Source organism: Rana temporaria, chromosome 10 (genome assembly GCF_905171775.1).
Source record: "Rana temporaria chromosome 10, aRanTem1.1, whole genome shotgun sequence".
In the NCBI taxonomy this organism is placed as follows: domain Eukaryota; kingdom Metazoa; phylum Chordata; class Amphibia; order Anura; family Ranidae; genus Rana; species Rana temporaria.
In genome coordinates this window covers 74861711-74883234 of record NC_053498.1, presented here as the reverse complement: position 1 = coordinate 74883234, position 21524 = coordinate 74861711, and the positions used below count along the sequence as shown (strand labels likewise).

Genomic DNA, 21524 nt, shown 5'->3' with positions numbered 1-21524 from the left:
GGTCGTTTTTTACAAGACATAAAACGACGTTTTCCCCCACACACAGTCAATTAAAGTGACGTTTTTAAAAACGTCATTTTTTTTCATCACATAAAGTGATGGTGTGTACGCGGCATTAGTCCTCTCTGCTGCCTTTGACACAGTTGACCACCTGCTCCGCCTCAGCAAACTACACTCATTTGGCCTCCGTGATTCTGCTGTATCCTGGTTCTCCTCCTACCTATCTCAGCACACTTTCAGTGTCACTTACAATTCCAGCTCCTCCACTTCTCTTTCTGTTTGGGTACCCAAAGGCTCTGTCCTTGGGCCCCTCCTATTCTCACTCTATACCTCTTCCCTGTGCCAGTTGATAACCTCCCATGGTTTCCAATACCACCTCTATGCCAACGACACCCAGATCTATCTCTCTACTCCTCAACTCACCCCCTCGATTTCTTCACAGATCTCAAACTTACTGAATGGCATATCGGTATGGATGTCACACCACTTCCTCAAACTCAGTCTTTCTAAAACTGAGCTTGTTATATTTCCTCCTTCATGGTCCCCCCCCCCCCCCCATGGTCAACAATACAACCATTGGTCCCTCCACACATGCCAGGGTGCTGGGTGTAATCCTTGACTCTGACCTCTCCTTCAGCCCCCACATTCAATCACTGGCTAAATCCTGCTGCCTTAACCTCCGAAACATCTCCAAAATTCAACCCTTCCTGACTAGTGACACCACAAAGCAACTTATTCACTCCTTGATTATTTCCTGCCTTGACTACTGCAACTCTCTCCTTAATGGCCTACCCTTATGCAGGCGATCCCCTCTTCAGTCTATTATGAATTCTGCTGCTAGAGTAATACACCTCCCTAACCGGTCCGTAACTGCTGCTCCTCTCTGCCAATCCCTTCACTGGCTCCCCCTACCCCACCGTGTACATTTAAAATGCTAACCACAACATACAAGGCTGTTCACAACATCGCCCCTATCTGCATCACCAACCTCATGTGCAGATATCGTCCCCTCTGCTCCTCCCAGGACCTTCTGCTCTCTAGCTCCCTCGTTACCTCCTCCCATGCTCGCCTTCAGGACTTCTCCAGAGCCTCTCCTATCCTCTGGAACTCCCTGGCCCGGTATGTCCGATCAGCCCCTACCCTGTCCACCTTTAGGAGATCCCTGAATACTCATTTATTCAGGGAAGCCTATGCCACACCCACCTAACAACTGTCCCTGAGCCACCCACATCAAATCACTCTGCAGCTATTACCTTTTTTATCACCACCCCCTCCCTTTAGAATCTAAGCTCTATGAGCAGGGCCCTCCTGTACCTTGTATTGAATTGTACTGTCCTCCCTCTACATTGTAAAGCGCTGCGTAAACTGTTGGTGCTATATAAATCGTGAATAATAATAATAATAATAATCCCTTTATATTATTTTATAGGAAAGGGTCAGGACAAATAGATGAAATAAATAATGGTATTTATTGACATGTACATATAAATTCACGAGAAGAAATCATATAATATGTAACAGACCATAAAGTATGCATAACTATACATATATTCCAACATGATAATTGCAATTAGAGTAAATGCATCCTCCCTAATTCCACATGGACAATGTAAAGGGTTATATAAAATCAATCGTGGTTCTGAAAAACCCCAGTGGGTATCCAGATGATAAATGAGTAGTAGGGACATTGCATCTAGGAAATCTCTACGCGTTTCGTGGAAACCTTCACTCGTCAAGAGCAATGCGAGGTACGTCTAAAAGTATCTTGCAGATGACCCTAAAAACATGGAACCCCTGATATATCTGGAAGCATATGCACACACTATGGTTACAGGTATAACTTGCCTTTGCATTTCCCCTTATGGGCTACCCTTGGTTTCTTTTGGGGCTCCGTATACCCTTCTTTACTCTATATTATGATGTTAGCATCACGGTTCTTTTCATACATGTTTGCCCATTGTTGCATAGATACATTTAGACGTACCTCGCATTGCTCTTGACTAGTGGAGGTTTCCACAAAACGCGTAGAGCTTTCCTAGATGCAACGTCACCACTACTCATTTACCATCTGGATACCCACTGGGGTTTTTCAGAACCTTGATTGATTGTTATATAACCCTTTACATTGTCCATGTGGAATTAGGGAGGATGCATTTACTCTAATTGCAATTATCATGTTGGAATATATGTACAGTTATGCATACTTTATGGTCTGTTACATAGTATATGATTTTTCCATTATATGTACATATCAAAAAATACCATTATTTATTTCATCTGTGTGTAGCCCATGCCTCATTTAAAGTCCCGACCCTTTCCTTCCACTGTAGTAAATACTGTTACTACAATGATCTCCACCAGTTTCCGAGTCCCGTGTCAAATGGCTGTCCTGCTGTTCACTGAACAAAAGAGGTCGCCTACTCGGCGCGGCAACATTCAGGGAACACTTTGCTTTTTTTCCAATGATTGTGAAGTGTTCTCTAAATGGATATGGTGGAGATTGTGACGTCACAACCCTGTATTCCCACCTTTACCAATCAGAGAACTCTTAGCATTTATAGAGAGAATGCAAGTTATTCTCTTAATAGCACTCAATAGATCGCATGGCTACCACAGTGTCTTACAGCTTCCACAGAATGCAAAGTGTTTCCTGAATGGTGCCGTGCCAAGCAAGCAACCTCCTGTGTTCATAAAAAATGCAGAAAAGCAGCCACTCTGCATCTAAACCAGAAGCTTGTGTAGTAGCGGTACCAACTACAGTGATTTCCAGCTTCCACAAGAATCCCACAGATATGGTTCATACAGAATTACATTGCTCCAAGCTGGACCAATGTGTAAAAACATCCAAATCTAAACTTCAGCTTTATTCTCTTCAACCAATTCTTAGAATCCTTCACATCAACTATGATTTTTAATATTTCTCTATTAATATAAGTAAATATTTATCCTAGGAAACCCAAGAACAAAGCATATTACCTGAAAGGGGACATCCGCCATTGTCTTAGCCAGATAATAAGCTTTTAGGCTGTACCAGTAGTTCAAGTGTTCCCTAAGGAACACAGACATTTCCAGGGGAACTGTGGGGTAAATAATCAATACTGTGATATAGAAGGACAGGGAAGACACACTAAAACCTTGGATGAAAGAAATGAGTGGGGATGAAGTAAAGCAACAGGAAAATCTGAAAGTGAAATGTGCTAATAATAAAAGAACAGAAAAAATAAAAGGTGAACCATGCATGGTATGAAAAGAGGAGGTCAGGTGAAATGCATAACGAAACATAAATTAGTTACAGGGAGAAGACAAATATAGAGGATCATATCACAGTTGCGCTTACAGGTAAGTACAGTGGGCATGAGAGCTGCAAACATAAGAAAGAGCATGGAGAAGAACAGGAAGCCTGTGTTATTGAACACTTTGCTGGCATCATCCCCAATGTTCAGGTACAGTAGCCCAATCAGAACCCCGATACATAGGTGAGACATGAAACGCAGGTGAGTCAGGACCTGGGAGGGTGGGAAAGTACAACATTACATGTAATACTCTGCTACAGAGAAAATGAACTACTTGGAGGAGGAACAAACCAAGTAGAATCATTTTATACATATAAAGAACAATTGAGGGGGAAAGTCATAGGAATTGGAATCAGAAAAAAGACATGGTAAAGATATATAGATGATAGTCTGCAGTAATTTTTTTAATAGAATAAACAGAAAAGACAGTAAAACATATTATTCTATTAATATCTTTCATTTCGATTCATGTTGGAAAATAGTTTAACTTAAGATAGTGCTGGGCTCTTGTTTTTACAATACATATACTTTATTTATTATGCATTATGAATATACCGGTACTTTATTTATTATGCATTGGACGGTCGGAATTTAGTCTGATAGTGTGTAGGCAAGACTGATGAAAGTCAGCTTCATCGGAATTCCGACGGGAAATTCCATCGGATTTTATTTCATTGGAAATCCGATCGTGTGTACACGGCATAAATGTTTCAAAAAGACCTTTAAATTGAATTAACTTTTGTACCAGGTGCTACTCAGTACCCATCCAAGCATTCACCCCCTGGGGAGCGCTCCCTTTGTTGCTCTCAGAATGGTAGCAGCCTAGGACCAAAACAAGGTCCGCCCACTGTGCACAGTGTCTCCCCGCAGGGATGTAGTCCCAAGGGAGGGGGCGAGCACGCTGACTAACTAACTTACCCCAACCAGAACAGGTTGGATGATGGGGGCAAGCTTACTGAGGAGGAACAGGAAGTGAGAAATTCAGACAAAGAAAAAAAACAGAAGGGAAATTGAAGGAAAATGTAAGTGAACCAACAATGCACTAGCTTAAAGGAACCTATTTAGAAAATAAAAAACAAACCTTTACAACCCCTTTAATATGTGTAGCGCCCCCTTACTTCCAGTATGGGCACTACGCTAAAGTTAGTGGGGAATGGGAGAGTTATTTTGCTCCCATTCATGATTTGTTAAATTTGGGCTGCTGTCATTCCTGAACTGTCCTGTAGGTCAGTCTGCGCTCCAGGGGTGCCGATCCCACCCCTGGGCGACAGTTGGCGCTAGAGGGGTTCTCTAATTAGCCAATTAGAGGAGTTTTCCCTCCCGGGGCATGCTAAGGGAGAGTATATCTGTGGCAGACGCCATCTTTTTGGGTTCTTCGCGGGTTCCAGGTGCGGCACCCACCTTTAGGGTATGCGCATCCAACGGACCCCGGCTATATGGCCTACCAGGCCGGGGTCGCATGCTACGTGGAGCACCATGCTGCTGAAAGGGGGCCTAGTGACTTACTGGGTCCCCAACTTTACTGAAGAGATCCCAAGCTATGTGCTGTGCGGTGGGAGATCGGCGCAAGGAGAACCCGGAGGCAGGTTATCTGAGGGGCTGAACGAACCATCAGGGATCTGGCGTCCGGGACATTGACAGGTACACTTCAACTGTCACCTGTTGACCCTAACCTAATCTACTGGGAGGATTCGCTCAATCCATTGAGCTCATCCAAGTACTAGGCCTGTGGCAGAGGCCCTAGAGCCAGGTCTGTGGCAGAGGCCTGTTCCTTCCAGCAACTTTAAAGTGACGCTTCGGCTGCCAGGCTCATGGCAAGAGTCTGTCCGGGGGCACTTCACCCACTCTGGCTGGAGTGGCGATGAACAGCATCTACTACTACTGAGAGCAGGATTGCTCTTTTCATATCCAGGCCTGATACTGCAAAGTTCTCTCTTGCTTCATCAACCTTTCCTCCCTACTTTGTGTTGATGTTGGTCATGTTGGGCCGAGAATAAAGCATTTAGAAAATCTTACTTGCTGATTGGACATTCGCTTACTGCTCTACTCACTACAATCACCCTAGACAACGACAAGAGGTAACTCAATACGCCGATCCCAAAACAACCAGCGGCTCCTGCGGGGGTAGCGCTACATATGTATCATAGTTACAATGTATTAGGCCTCGCTATGCTAAGCATTTCTTAATTGCTTGTGGTTATGACTACTGGCCATCAGTTATAATTACGTCTTACTCAATAGCATGTAATTCATTACAACCACGACTCCAAAACACCAAGACTCTCAAAATTATAGCGTTAGGACCGCAGTTTACAGAGGAGCCTTGACATGGGCACTGCGACCTATATATCTACTGCATATGCAAATGTGTGCAAACAAAACCCTCTGTTTTAACGTACATTATTAGACAGGACCAAATTGATTGTTTTGCAGGTTGGCTGGTAAGTGTGCTGGGAAATCATTTGTTTTATTGAGATATATATATATATATATATATATATATATATATATATATATATATATATATATATATATATATATTACATTCTCCTGACCAGTGATTTCTGTATGCCAGGCTCTATATGACATACTCCTGAGCATGGCACACTGTATGCTGAGCTGGATATGACATGTTTCTGACCAGGGTACTTTGGGGGTAATCCACAAAAGAGATACGACGGCGTATCTACTGATACGCTGTCGTATCCCTGTTTCTATCTTTGGAACTGATCCACATAATCAGTTTCCAAGAGATAGACAGAAGATCCGACATGTGTAATTGAATTACACTGTCGGATCTTAAGGATGCAATTCTAGGCTGGCCGCTAGGTGGCGAGGCCATTGCGGCCAGCCTAGAATATGCAAATGAACACTTCGACGGGCCCGCCGTTCCGACGGGCCCGTTGCGCTAATTCTACGTCGTTTACGTCGAGTTACGCCGTGTAAAAATAGGGCTGAGTCCTATTTGACTAAGCCCTATTAAGTATGGCCGTCGTTCCCGCGTCAAAAATTGAAACTCTACGTCGTTTGCGTAAGACGTCCGTGAATGGCGCTGGACGCCATTTACGTTACCGTCTAAGCAAATGACGTCAGAGCGACGTCTGTTAGCGCAATGCACGTCGGGTAATTTACCCGACGGAGCATGCGCAGTACGTCCGGCGCGGGAGCGCGCCTAATTTAAATGGGAATCGCCAATTTGTATTAGGAACGCCTTGCGCCGGACGGAGTTAAGTTACACAGCCGAAAATTTCCAGGTAAGTGGTTTGTGGATCGGCACCTAACTTGGGAGATTTGCGGCAGTGTAACTTAACTCTGAAAAGTTAAGTTGTGCTCGGCGGCTGTGGATCTGGCCCTTTGTGCCTTGGGCTGTATATGACATGCTTCGGATGACTGCAACTTTTATGCTATATTGTATAACAGATGCCGGTTGCCAAGTAGTTATTGACTATGTTAGTAAAATTCTGTTTCAAGGTAGGCTGTGCCCAGAAAAGCTTATGCAGTGGAAGAGTTTATTTTTGATTTCATTTTTTTTCTTGTGCTTAGGTTTGTATGTATCTGATAGATTTGCTTAGCACAGTAATTAAAACACTATCTAAGGCCCTAAAAGTCAATAATGGGAATATACCAAATGTGGCACATTTATATACCAAAATAGGACCACGGGAGGACATTTCCAACATCTTCAAGAGATGCAATTTGTCCAAACACTTCTGCATTATATATCAGCTGAAAGTTTCTACTATTTACCTGCACAAATATGCAAGTATTTTTACTGTTCTTGACTCTTTAAATCGTATATTTCCCCACTCTCATTTACATACCGTATCTCTCAGGATAGAAACAAATGTGCGTCTGAAGAGGATGGAGAACTGGTTCAAAGAGCTTGTGGCAAAGGTGTGACTTTCAATATGGCCAGACATATCCTGCTGGGAGAGAAATAATATTGATTCATTATAACACTGAGGTACGTATAATAATATGTCTGGCTACCTAATGCCCCCACTGCATGACCATCCTATTGTCCCCACTGCACGATCATCCTAATGTTTCCAGTGCATGCTGATCCTAATGTTTTCACTGCATGACCATCCTAAAGCCCCCACTGCATTACCATTCTAATGCCCCCACTGCATGACCATCCTAATGCCCCCACTGCATGACCATCCTAATGCCTGCACTGCATGACCATCCTAATGCCCCCACTGCAGGACCATCCTAATTCCCGCACTGCATGACCATCCTAATGTCCCCACTGCATGACCATCCTAATGCCCCCACTGCATGACCATCCTAATACCCCACTGCATGACCATCCTAATGCCCCCACTGCATGACCATCCTAATGCTCCCACTGCATGACCATCCTAATGCCTCCACTACACGATCATTCTAATGTCCCCCACTGCATGACCAGCCTAATGTTCCCACTGCATGACCATCCTAATGCCCCCACTGCATGACCATCCTAATGTTCCCACTGCATGACCATCCTATTGTTCCCACTGCATGACTATCCTAATGCCCCCACTGCATGACCATCCTAATGCCCCCACTGCATGACCATCCTAATGACCCTATTTCATTACCATCCTAATGCCCCCACTGCATGACCATCCTAATGACCCCGCTGCATGACCATCCTAATGACCCCACTGCATGCTCATCCTAATGCCCCCACTGCATGATTATCCTAATGCCCCTATGTCATTACCATCCTAATGCCCCCACTGCATGATCATCCTAATGCCCCCACTGCATGACCATCCTAATGCCCCCACTGCATGATTATCCTAATGCCCCCATATCATTACCATCCTAATGCCCCCACTGCATGATCATCCTAATGCCCCCACTGCATGACCATCCTAATGCCCCCACTGCATGATCATCCTAATGCCCCCACTACAAGATCATCCTAATGCCCACACTATATGACCATAACAAACATATGGTTAAAAGACTAAAAGTTCATTCTCTAAGGGCTGCCACCTACATGGAAGCAGAATGAACAGTTGAGGAAAACAAAAATAAGAGACGCCTCTATGTCTAGGAGTATAGGACAATTTAATATAACTTAAGACAAATGGAAACTCACAGGAGGTAGGATAAAAATGGGCACATCTGTAAGCAGAGGAAGTGAGTGTCTCACTCAGCCACCGGCTCCCTCTGTGTGTATCATTCCCCAATGGTAATAAAGTCAACCGTAAGATGGAGTCAATTTCAAAGCTAGGTTTGGGGCGCAGAGGGGGACAGCGTGGGGTGATGATGTCACTGGACTGCAACACGTTTCAGAGGCAGTACGCATGCTCTAAAATGCATTTCATTCCATTGACGTCATCACCACACCACTCCTCCTCTGCGCCCCAAGCCTCGATTTGGAACCGATTCCAATTTTAGGCTGACTTCCTTACCAGCAGGGGATGATACACATGGTGGGAGCAGAGGGCTGAGTGAGACGCTCACTGATATACTCATCGAGATATCTTCCTCTGCTTACAGATGTGGCCGTTTTTATCTTACCTCTGTGAGTTTCCATTTGTCTTAAAGTGAATGTAAACCCTCACATATACTCAGTGAAGTGAACAGCCTCAGATGATACATGGGGATGAAACAAATCTCCCTACATAAGTTTTACATGCATATCTGCAGTCTTTCCCTTTATATATTCTTTAGAATGTTCAAATTGTGTTATAAGATTTTCTCTTTCTGTTCAGCACTGCAGTGAAGTCTGGGCATACAGCTAAGACAGATGATTGGCGGAAAGGCACACACCCCCTCTCCTCATAGGTAGAGACTTTGAGAGCTGTTTGTTGAATAGTTCAGCACTCTGCTAATCTATTTATAGCATCCCTCCCCAACACAAAACTCTGGCTGCTTTCATCTTAGCTGACAGAGAACTTGTCAGAAGTTATCAGGCTGATAACAGAGGAATGGAGCAGGAGACAGCTACGGGACACAGTGCTTTGAAGATATATAATAAAACACTGCAGATATATGTGCCCAGCTCAAATTTCATGAATCGGGTTTACATCGACTTTAAGTTATATTAAATTGTCCTATACTCCTACACTTCTTGTTTTCCTCAGCTGTTTACTAGAGAAGTTCTATTCTCCTCAACCTTTTTTGCAGCTTGTAACACTTTAACTTTTTTTTACAGCATCAAGGGGCATTTGTATTGAGTAGTGTCTGTGTGTGAGTATATATACTTACTGTGGGACATAGGTCTAGTTCTATCATAGATGGTTTACTCTTTTCCCTGTGGATCGGGCACAGTCCATCTTCCACTGCTCGGAATAATACTGGATTTAGGTCTCCGTACTCCCCTGAGGCTATTTCAATAACTAGATGGTAAAAATGTCCAGGTTTTAGTCAGATAGTAAGAACGCACAAAAATAATTCTACATAAAAAAATATGGAGGTTATGTATTCAGGCAGTTCAAGGTGAATGGAGTTCAGAAACCCATAGCAACCAGATTTAGGGCTCATTCACACCAGGTGCATTGAGCTGCATTGATCATCGCAGGCTTAAAGCGGAGTTCCGGACACAATTTCACTTTTTAAATATAAATACCCCTGTAATACACAAGCTTAATGTGTTCTAGTTAGTCTGTAAACTAAGGTCCGTTTTGTTAGGTTGTTATTTAGACACTTTATAAAATAGAAATTGACTGGGGCCATCTTAAGTGTGGGCATCATGAAGCCAGACTGTATGACTTCCTGGATTTCAGCCTTGCAGATCTCGCACATGCTCAGTGCTGCACAAGCAGTGTCAGATCAGGTTTCAGCACCTGTGCTGTCCAAGTCACATGATTCTTTGAGACTGGGGAGTGCACAGACTCCTGGAAAGTTACACCCACTACATTCCCAGGAGTCTGTGCGGTGTAGGTTAGGAAGCATTAAGCACCTAGGTGCAGGAAGTGGGAAGATTAACTATTCTGCCTAGCAACAACACTTTGAAGGCATCTAAAAAAAAAAAAAAAAATCGTTAATGACTAATGACATTTTTTTAAAACTACTGATGTAATTTTATATTTATGGGTGGAACTCCACTTTAATGCAGGAACAATTGTTTTCCATGTGCTCTGTTCACATCATACAAGGGGGTTGGTGTTCCATAAAAATGCAATATAGAAAAATGTATTTTTTTTGTTAATGGTAAATAAAGTAAAAAAAAAAAAATGTAAAAAAGATCAAGGTAAATCACTTTGCAGTGCTTGTGCACAATGCACACCAGCGCACGTGTTTTGTGCACTATAATGTGCACCGACTGGTGTAAATGGGCCCTTAATAAAGGAAAACCAGTTGCTGGTTAACCCCAAATGGGTGTTATGGGCTGCTGCACTTTGCCTATTACTCTTGGCCCTATTATATAAAAGCCTGAGTAGAACTTACTGAAGTCCGCAGGGTTGTGGTAGGTTGGGCAGTGTAATCCTAATCCCTTCAGATATGGAATAAGGTGAGTTACAGACCCTCGATATATGCACTGACCCTGACTGAGAATATACAACTGAAAACACAGAAATCACAAAGATTACAAATGGAAATGAAAGTCACTAACCTGACTGCAGCAGGAGCTAACGCATACATGTAACAGAAGAGGTATGCAAGCATACAGTTACACACCTTGTCAAACATTTCAAACAGTTTGGCGCTTGGTTGATGTATGGTGCAAATGATGGTGCGACCGCCTTGTGCCAGAGAGCTCAATAGTGACACCACCTGGAAACAGGATGCACTATCCAAACCACTGCAAAAAAAAAATGCAACACAAGAGAAAGTATGATTGCTAAAAATTTGATTGATAGATTGCAGATCATTGTAAAACAGCAACAACAAACCTTGGTCTTTAGAGCTGAACTTCAGGAAAAACGAAAAAACACAATTTATTACATCTCTGTATTCAGAAATCCATCATTAACGTTTTATTAAAGCTGTTTTTCAGTATGTTTGGCATTATGCCTTACTAATTTTTCATTAGTTAATTCATTTTTTTGTGAAGCTGTTGTGAAGATTCGCAATTGGAGATCCTACCAGTAACAACACTGCTTGTTGCAAGCAGACGTACAACACGCCACTATAAATGTTTTTAACCCCTTTAGGACCGCCACACGACTATTTACGTCAGCAAAATGGCACGGCTCGGCATATGGACGTACAGATACGTCCCCTTTAAGATGCCCAGCCGTGGGTTGTGTGCTCGCCGCCGCCGGCATGCTCGCGACCCGGTCCTGTCCTCCGTGACCGGGCCCGCAGGACACCGGCGGCGATCAGGTCCCGCAGGCCCGGTCATGGAGGCAGGGCTGTCTTAATGGCATCATGGGCCCCTGGGCAAAGTAATACTCTGGGGCCCCTAGAATGATGACATTGCAGAAAAACAGACATCAAGTAGGTATGAGGCAGATTGCCTCCCCTGTGTGTCTATCACTCTCAGTGCCATCATGGGGCCCCCAATTTCGGGGCAGCGTGGGCTCAAGCACCAGCTGCTTTGGGGAAAGTGCAGGGGGCCCCCTTGCACATTGGGCCCCTGAGCAGTGCCCAGGTGTGCCCTCTCATTAAGACAGCCCTGCATGGAGGACAGGACCAGGTCGCGATCGGGTGATCGGGTCACAGAGAGGAAGAACGGGGAGAGGTAAGTGTAAACAAACCTCTCCCTGTGGTTCCTAGTGTGGCTGTCACTGTGTTAGGGAACGACGATCAGTGAAATCACACGCACAGTAAGAACACTCCCTTAGGGCACACTTAACCCCTACAGCGCCCCCTCCTGGTTAACCCCTTCACTGCCAGTGTCATTTTCACAGTAATTAGTGCATTTTTATAGCACTTTTCGCTGTGAAAATGACAATGGTCCAAAAATGTGTCAAAAGTGTCCGAAGTGTCCGCCATAATGTCGCAGTCACGAAAAAAATCGCTGATTGTCGCCATTAGTAGTAAAAAAAAAAATATTAATTAAAATGCCATAAAACAATCCCCTATTTTGTAGACGCTATAACTTTTGCGCAAACCGATCAATAAACGCTTATTGCGATTTTACATACCAAAGATATGTAGAAGAATACGTATCGGCCTATACTGAGGAAAAAAAATGTATATATATTTTTTGGGGATATTTATTATAGCAAAAAGTTAAAATATTGAACTTTTTTTAAATTGTCGCTCTATTTTTGTTTATAGCGCAAAGGGAGCCACGTCGCACGACCGCGCAATTGTCAGTCAAATCGACGCAGTGCCGAATCGCAAAAAGGGGCCTGGTCCTGCATAATGGTCCGGAGCTTAAGTGGTTAAAGCAAGCCGTGTAAATACCTGACTATGGTATAAGCCTTTTGCACTCTCCTTTACAGTAGAGCTTGGACTGGGATAAGGAAAAGCATCACAAGGTGAAAATCTATTGTGCTGCAGAATCCCTGTACTAAGAAGGAACATGCTATTAGTAAGAGAGAGCAGAGTGACAGACAGCCCATCATTTTGCTGCTGCTTCTTCTTTCGCTGTCCAGTCACAGTCTGGGGGAGGGACAAGACCTGTAAGTGTTACTTATTTGCTGCAGAGAAAAATCAGGTCTTCTGCCCTACCACACTGAGTTGTGCTATGTGGCAAATATCTCAGGACTAGAAGGATAGAAATACACAAATCTGTGTATTCAGCTGTTTACTTATGCCTTGTACACACAATCAGAATTTCCGTCTGGATAAACTTAGATGGATTTTTCTGACGGAATTCCGCTCAAGCTGTCTTGCATACACACTGTGGGCCAGAATACATGTAGATCGGCACAGCGTATCAGAGATACACTACCATGCGGTACCTTACCTGGTGCATTTTCGAATCCTCAGCGAGTTCGCGCCGTAAGTTACGGCGGCGTAGTGTATTTCTGGCAGTGTATTTCAAATTGGGCGGGTTGGGGGCGGGTTTCATTTAAATGAAGCGCGTCCCTGCGCCGAATGAAATGCGCATGCGTCGTTCCTAAATTTCCCACCGTGCATTGCGCTTAATGACTTAGTGTCGCAACGACGTAATTTTTTTAACTTAGACGTGAGTTACGTCCATCCCTATTCACGGACAACTTACGCAAAAAAAAAAAAATTAAATTTAGATGCGGGAACGACGGCTATACTTAACATGGCAAATCTATCTATACGCCGCAAAATACCAGCTTTAACTATACGCCGGAAAAAGCCGACTACAGACGACATTAGAAAATGCGACGGCCACGCGTACGTTCGTGGATCGTCATAAATCGCTAATTTGCATACCCGACACGGAAAACGCCACCCAGTGGACGCCGAAGTATTGCATCTTAGTTTGCGAAGGCGTACAAAGACGTACACCTGTCGGATCTAACCAGAAGCCGTCGTATCTTGTTTTGAGGATTCAAAACAAATATACTACGCAGTAATTTTGAAATTACGCGGCGTATCAATAAATACACCGGCGTAATTTCTTTGTGGATCTAGCCCTGTCACACCAAATTCAGACCGTCCAAAACGCGCTGACGTACAACACTACAACGAGCCAAGAAAAATGAAAAAAAAAGAAGTTCATGCTTCAGCATGCGTCGACTTGATTCTGAGCATGCGTGCTCCATACAGACGGAATTTCCAATATAAATTTTTTTCATCAGAAAAAAAGAGAACATGTTCTTTTTCTAAGTCTGTCGGAATTTCCGATGGAAAAACTCAGATGGGGCACACACACGGTCGGAATATCCGTCTGACTTTTTCCATCGGAAATTCCGATCGTGTGTACAAGGCATTAGAGTTCAGCTTTAAAAAGCTAAAACAAAGTTCTCCGTCCTTGTAACGTATGTGGCTTTTAATTTTATGTTTGATCTTCTAAAGTAATCGCGTCCGAAAATTGGGACTGACAGGCGGGAGTGAACTCGCATGGCTTCACTCTCGCAGCCCAGTGTGAACCTGAGCTAAACGCACGTAATGCTAGTTGTGTCAATATATCAATAGCCAGAGCATATATTTATTTTATTACAGGTATTTATAAATTATTATTCTGGCCATTTAAATAAATTAAAACTCAAACGCTTGACATGCCTTCACCCGTCTAGATAGTTTTACACACATCTAGCATTTTTTCTGCCAAAACCCTGCTGCCAGGAGGAACGGCATTTAGGAGAGCTGGGTGAACGCCCTGGGTGCGTGGAGCCTAATACTGCAGCTCTGCAGTTCAAAAAAACAAATACAATCTTACTGCATGAATACTTAACAGATTGCAATTCTGCAGTATGAATACACTGTATAGTGTATAACTCTTTAATACTGTAGAGTATACAGTATCTCACAAAAGTGAGTACACCCCCTCACATTTTTGTAAATATTTTATTCTATCTTTTCATGTAAATACAAATATCTCTAACCGTGAACTGTAGTTCAAACAAAGATGAAAACAGCGCTAATGAGTAGATATGTCAACTCAGAGAGAAAAGTACTGGTGGTCACAGATGGCACAAGAGGTGATCAGAACCTGAGTGTAAGTGCACCAAAAACAGCTCAAGTAAAAGATACCTCAACAATGACTAGTAATACCCACAAGGGGTGCAAACCTGCCACGGCAAAGAGAAGTCTCTGCAAATGCACCATCAGTTCCTCCAGGTATTGTATGGGTAATACACGTCTCAGCGAGATAACATGAAAGAAAAATCAACAAGCAAATGATAGTGCAGTGATGTCTAAATGTAGTCAAGTAAGAGCAGGTCAAACAGAAACCATAAGTATATGCCCGTACAATAAATCACTGAAAATGTAGCAAAATAAACAGAAAGAGTTCACCGCTGTCACCGCTGATGTCAGACACCTCCTGGGGCCGCGCGCGCTCTGTGCAGTTGTTACTGTATCAGGTGCTGGGCTGCGATTGGAGATCGGTGGAGTGCGGTGGAACGCAAGCTGCTTCCGTGTGTCTTTTACTTGAGCTGTTTTTGGTGCACTTACACTCAGGTTCTGATCACCTCTTGTGCCATCTGTGACCACCAGTGCTTTTCTCTCTGAGTTGACATATCTACTCATTAGCGCTGTTTTCATCTTTGTTTGAACTACAGTTCACGGTTAGAGATATTTGTATTTACACTTTAAAACGGCTCACCCCCGTTTTATTAAAATAGCCGCTTTATTATTCCAAACACCATTTTCACCCATTTTGGTGTTTTTTCATTCTGTAAGTGGTATATTCAGCTCCTATATCAAGTCACCTCCAATCACTTTGTGCATTCACTTGGCGCCGGCAGTGCATCTTTAGGCCTTCACTTGCACTCTTCACTCTTCTATCTTTTCATGTGACAACACAGAAGAAATTACACTTTTCTACAATGTAAAGTAGTGAGTGTACAGCTTGTATAAATTTGTTGTCCCCTCAAAATAACTCAACACACAGCTATTAATGTCTAAACCGCTGGAAACAGGAGTGTGTAATGTACAGGGTGCAGGAGTCAGGAGTATGTAATGTACAGGGTGCAGTGCCAGGACAAGGTAATTTGGTGCTCAGGGCGGACATGGCACACACACACACACAATATTTTCGGGCCAGCAGCACAGCATTGGAGCTCATTGTGGCAGTCAACAATTGCTTAACCTGCTATCCTCTAGCCTGCAGAGGCTGTATTAGGGCTAGAGGATAACAGCTTAGGCAGTTCCTAATGGCTCAGTCCCTAGTATCAGTAAAGGATAATTGCCTACAGGCCTTCCTACCAGACCCAGCGAAACTGCCGCAGTAGTGTAGCATGTCTGTACCCTGGTAGTGGCTCAGCGTGGCTCTCTCTGGTGGTGCTGGTTAGCAGCGTGGCTCTCTCTGGTGGTGCTGGTTAGCAGCGTGGCTCTCTCTGGTGGTTATGGTTAGCAGCGTGGCTCTCTCTGGTGGTGCTGGTTAGCAGCGTGGCTCTCTCTGGTGGTTCTGGTTAGCAGCGTGGTTCTCTCTGGTGATGCTGGTTAGCAGTTTGCAGTTCTGTCCCGGGCACCTTCATTCCAGGACAATACAGTGTCCCGGAATGAAATTGACACAGCCACCCTTCCCCCCCCCCCCCCCCCCCGGGTCAATCTGATGTCCCCAAAAAAGGCTGCCACATCACTGCTTTACTCACTGACAGAACTTGTCCTGGCCGGGAATGCCTGGAGGAGCACAATCCCTGCCCCCTGTTTGTGATTGAAGAAATCAGACATACTACAGGAGATGGTCAGAGACTGCAGATATAATGCAGGAGATGGTGAGAGACTGCAGACATAGTACAGGATATGGTCAGAGACTGCAAAAATACTACAGAAGATGGTCAGAGACTGCAGACATACTACGGGAGATGGTCAGAGACTGCAGACATACTACAGGAGATGGTCAGAGACTGCAGATATAATACAGGAGATGGTCGGAGATTAAAGATATAAAACAGAAGATGATCAGAGACTGCAGACATAGTACAGGATATGGTCAGAGACTGCAGATGTAGTACAGGAGATGGTCAGAGACTGCATATATAATACAGGAGGTGGTCAGAGACTGCAGACATAGTACAGGAGATGGTCAGAGACTGCAGATATAATACAGGAAATGGTCAGAGACTGCAGATATAATACAGGAGATGGTCAGATACTGCAGACATACTACAGGAGATGGTCAGAGACTGCAGACATAGTACAGGAGATGGTCAGAGACTGCAGGCATACTACAGGAGATGGTCAGAGACTGCATATATAATACAGGAGATGGTCAGAGACTGCAGACATACTACAGGAGATGGTCAGAGACTGCAGATATAATACAGGAGATGGTCGGAGACTAAAGATATAAAACAGGAGATGGTCAGAGACTGCATATATAATACAGGAGGTGGTCAGAGACTGCAGACATAGTACAGGAGATGGTCAGAGACTGCAGATATAATACAGGAGATGCTCAGAGACTGCAGACATAATCGACGAGATGGTCAGAGACTGCGGCTATGGTCTCTGGCTGCTTCGCTCTCCTCCTCTGGCAGGAGGAGGGAGGGAAGGAGGATGGACTTGGGCAGGAAACACAGTGGAGGCGGCTCCTCCTCTGATCCGCTCCTGTCAGTTGCTGGCGGAGAGAGCTGCCTCTGGATATGGACAAGAAAAGGAGGAGGAGGTAGAAGGGGAGCACTCTGGCGCTTTAGTGCCCCCAACTTTGTGGCGCCTGGGTGCGCTGCACCACGTGCACCTTCCCAGGATCAGCCCTGAGGCTGATTTACTAAAAGAGTAGATCATGGTCACTTTGCTAAATTGATTTCCATTTAAACCAGCAGGCTGAATGTACCCAAGTTTGGTCGATTGACTTGGGTACAACCAGCCTGTCGGATTTTACATGTGATTATTGTTAGCAACTATTACAGCCGCTAGCAGTACCCACTGTGTTTTCCAGGCAGGAGGGATTCCCCCATCAACACTGTCTGTGTTCATGGGAGAATCGATCGGTTTTCTTTTCTGCAACCCATGGTTGCGGGAAGGAAAATCACTCCACCTATGGCCCGCTTAGCTTAGTAAATGAGGTGGAGTGAAAACTCAACTCATTCATCTTTGAGGGATCATATACATTGTTTACGGTTGCAACAATCTAAAATGTATGTGTCCAACTTTCAAATAGTAAAAATAATGTCTGTTCCCATCTCAGTGCTGCAGAGAAGTGTGCTTTGAAAAATTTGACATGTCTGTTTTATTTCATAATTTTTTTTTTTTTTGCATTTCAATGCATTGGGAGGCCCATAGAAGTCAATAGCAGTGCACCAAAATGCATATAACATGTAATAATACATTAAATACCCCCAAACCATTGCGCTCACCTCAAAAAAAAAAAAATCAAATACAATATTAGTACACTATTACTATGAAAAATGTGAACTAAAAAATGTGCAATAAAAAGTCCATGATGAAAACCATTTAATATAAAATACATAAACAAAACATTAATGCAATAAGTAATAAATAATACAATTTTTGAAATAATTTTAAACATCACGAAATTTCCTGCCTGCATGTGCAAACAATCCAACCACCACCAGAGGCACGAGGATGGATTTTCACCTTATAAAACAAACTTTTAAATTATAAAAGGTAATGCAGCAACTTTTCTCTTGGCTGGGAATGACTCCAACCCTCTGGCAGATCAAATTCTCACCACTGACAGGTCCTCTCCACAAATCACATCAACTGCCATAAAAAGGATACAAATAATAGAATAGTGCTTTCTGTTTACACAACTGTTGCCTTTATTTGACACAAAGTAATCCACAGATCTTGATGATCCAAATCATCACACTGCAGAGCGGAATGAAACCCACAGCTCACCACCCCAGTCTGGCTGATAGACTCCCCGGGGAGAAGAGTTCTCTGCTGGAGGGAAGTGCCACACAAACCTCCCCCTCCCTACTGTATCTAAAATAAAAAATGTTGGCAATACCTACTCTTTAAATGGTCTTCTGGTTTCCCGGGAAGCTGCTACATCCCATGGAGACACTGAGACAAATTTACTAAATGAGTTGAGAATCTTCTACCAATAAACTGCAGCCATGTATAGATGATAAAATAAGTAAACGGGAATTTGCTTTTCACATGATTGGATAACTGAAATGAATCTTCGCTCATTTTATTGATTGTTCTATATATAGAGGCTTCAACATTCATTTTAGCTTGGATCTATACACTACTTATCAGATTCGTAAGCCTAGTACACACGGGCCGAATGTGGGGCGTCATTTGGCCCATGTGGACTGCAGCTGTTCGGCCGACTTCTTTTGGACGCGCATGCTGGAAAACCAGCGGCCCACTGGTTCCTGATCAGCCAATGGCTTAGAGTACTGATCGGCATGTTCTGGCGGGGGGCCATCCCCCTGTCAGAACACAACAGCTCAATGGGGGAGATCGCTGTACTAACGTCAGATTCAACACAAAAAAAGTGGTTTTATTACAGGAAAATATGGTATCTCGTAGCTCTGTAAAACTCTTTCCTTTATTCATGTATGTCACTTAGCTCTGAATATCTGGGAATTATTCCCCCCCCTTTTTTTTCCCCCCCTCCTTCCCTCTTCCTAAAAACTTATGCGATTACATGCATATGCCTGTTCCGCGTTCTAGTTTAGAAAAAAATATATATTACGGTGATAGTAAAACGATCTGTGCTCTATTTCCATTGAAACTGTATGTAATGACTGTATGGTTTTATATTATTTTATACCACAATTGTCTTCTGCTTTCATTACCTACTAGGTGTATTTTATACATTGTTGTATGCACTATTATTCATTCAATAAAGACTTTGTAAAAAAAAAAAAAAAACGAATGTTGTGTACTAGGCTTAAATCTTCTCCTTCTATTCAACGCAAGATTTTTAAAAGCCATTTACTGTATATAAAAGAGAGGGTAAATGAACCCTAAGGTAAACCAAACCTTGGGACGTTACAGTTATGCTAATGAATACAAAGTTTAGATGTTGTAACTTCTAATATTATTGTTTTATTGATTGATGTTTGGTACCATTTATATGAATATGATTGCCAAAACATGTACATTGCATCTCAACAGACAGCTTCACATTATTACAGTACACCAGTAAGTATAATGGAAAATGTATACCTGGTTGGTTCATCAAAGAACATGACTGGAGGATTGTTGACTAGTTCCAGGGCTATAGCCAAACGCTTGCGCTGACCTCCTGAGAGGTTTACTGTACGAGTTCCACAGCATTCAAGAAGACCCAGTGCTGTCAAAATCTCATTTACCTGCCAAGGAAGAGCATGTATATATTGTCATTTAAATCAGGCTTTAATATTATCTATATCTTAATTTTTACACAATATTACCCTATACTCACCAACTTTCTTTTGACATCCATCTTCTCATTGAGTTTCAAGTTGGCAGAGACCTATTTAGGAACAAAAGACAAGACATACTGAAAAATATAAAAAAATGTATGCTTGGTGTTATGTTGCCCAGTCACCATAGCATAACTTCTAGACATGTGCACTACCAAAAATGTCATATTTTTTTGTTCCGTTTCGTCTCGTTCCGTAGATTCGTAAAGATTCGTAATTTCGTAAGACTCAAGTTTTCCTATTCGGACCCGTTCGTATTTTCGTAACAGTTTTATTTTCGTTTATACTGAATGATTCGTAATTCTGTCTAATTTATTTTTGTTAATTCGAAATTCGGAATTTTGTTGGCTAATAATTTTCGTTTAATGGATTCGGAATTTTGTACTTTCGTAAATACATAGCAACACGCGGCTAATCCATATCAAGATATACTTTCTCTTAAGCCCCGTACACACGGTCTGACTTTTTGCTAACAAACGTCAAAATGAGCATTCTCCAAAAAATCCGACTGTGTGTACGCTTTATCGGACAAACTTTTTTGATTTCAAAAGTCCGGCCAACTCCCTTCAGACAAAAATCCACGGAAAAGTTTGTTTGAAGTCCGATCGTGTGTACGAGGCTTTACACTGTACAATGTGACTCAGCACAAAAGAGATAAGCTGATTGGCTAAGATATTAAGTAAGATACATCACTCACTAACTACACTGCCCAGTGCCCATTCGAAAGAACGATACAAGTACACAAATTTACGAACAGACAAAGAAACGGATTTACAAAACATACGAATGAAAATACGAACATATGAATGAAAATGCGAACAGGACAAAGGATTTAAAATACGAAATGCAAATCGTTCGTTATAGATGTCATTTTCGTTCTTTTGCTTTTTCGGTGTTTCGTATTTTAGTAAGATTGTCCAATCATACGTTCGTATTTTCGCTTGTACGTTATTTTGCTTATTCGTAATTCCGTAATTTTTGTATTTTGGTTCTTTCAGCTTTTCAGATGTTCGAAATGGTCCGAATGCACGAATACTAACAAATTCATACAAAAATCCATTCGTTACGAACGGGAACGCACATGTCTAATAACTTCTGACCTACCTCTGTCGGCCTTGTGTTCTCACCTAATAAACCACCTCAAACTATGCACCAAGATACTAGAATGAGAACAGCTGAGCATACACTCACCTTATACAAGGTATCACATGATCTCTTGAATTCCTTTTTTTATCTTTTTTTTTATTATTATTTTTCCTTCCTTGACAAAACAAGTAAGATTCTGCAACTATATATAGTTGGATACTATTAGGTCCCTATAGTCCCTTAAATAAATTAATAGCTCCCCAATTGTTCCAGAAATCATTGCAAACACTTGCCTTATATCCTCCAGCTCATGTTGTGGCCGTATCCATCATAT

The 21524-nt window shown here is 42.8% G+C and overlaps 1 protein-coding gene across 1 annotated transcript in view; it reads right to left on the bottom strand.

Moving 5' to 3' along the window:
- The window catches only part of ABCG4 (ATP binding cassette subfamily G member 4), an 86465-nt gene that overhangs the window by 11246 nt on the left and 53695 nt on the right, over positions 1-21524 (bottom strand). Inside the window, exons 5-12 of the mRNA XM_040325504.1 lie at positions 20104-20154; positions 19866-20011; positions 10917-11040; positions 10686-10800; positions 9504-9634; positions 7115-7219; positions 3338-3506; positions 2977-3077 (exon numbers count right to left, since the gene is read on the bottom strand). Of these exons, the coding sequence (XP_040181438.1) occupies positions 2977-3077; positions 3338-3506; positions 7115-7219; positions 9504-9634; positions 10686-10800; positions 10917-11040; positions 19866-20011; positions 20104-20154 (942 nt within the window). The remainder of the gene's footprint in view (positions 1-2976; positions 3078-3337; positions 3507-7114; positions 7220-9503; positions 9635-10685; positions 10801-10916; positions 11041-19865; positions 20012-20103; positions 20155-21524) is intronic.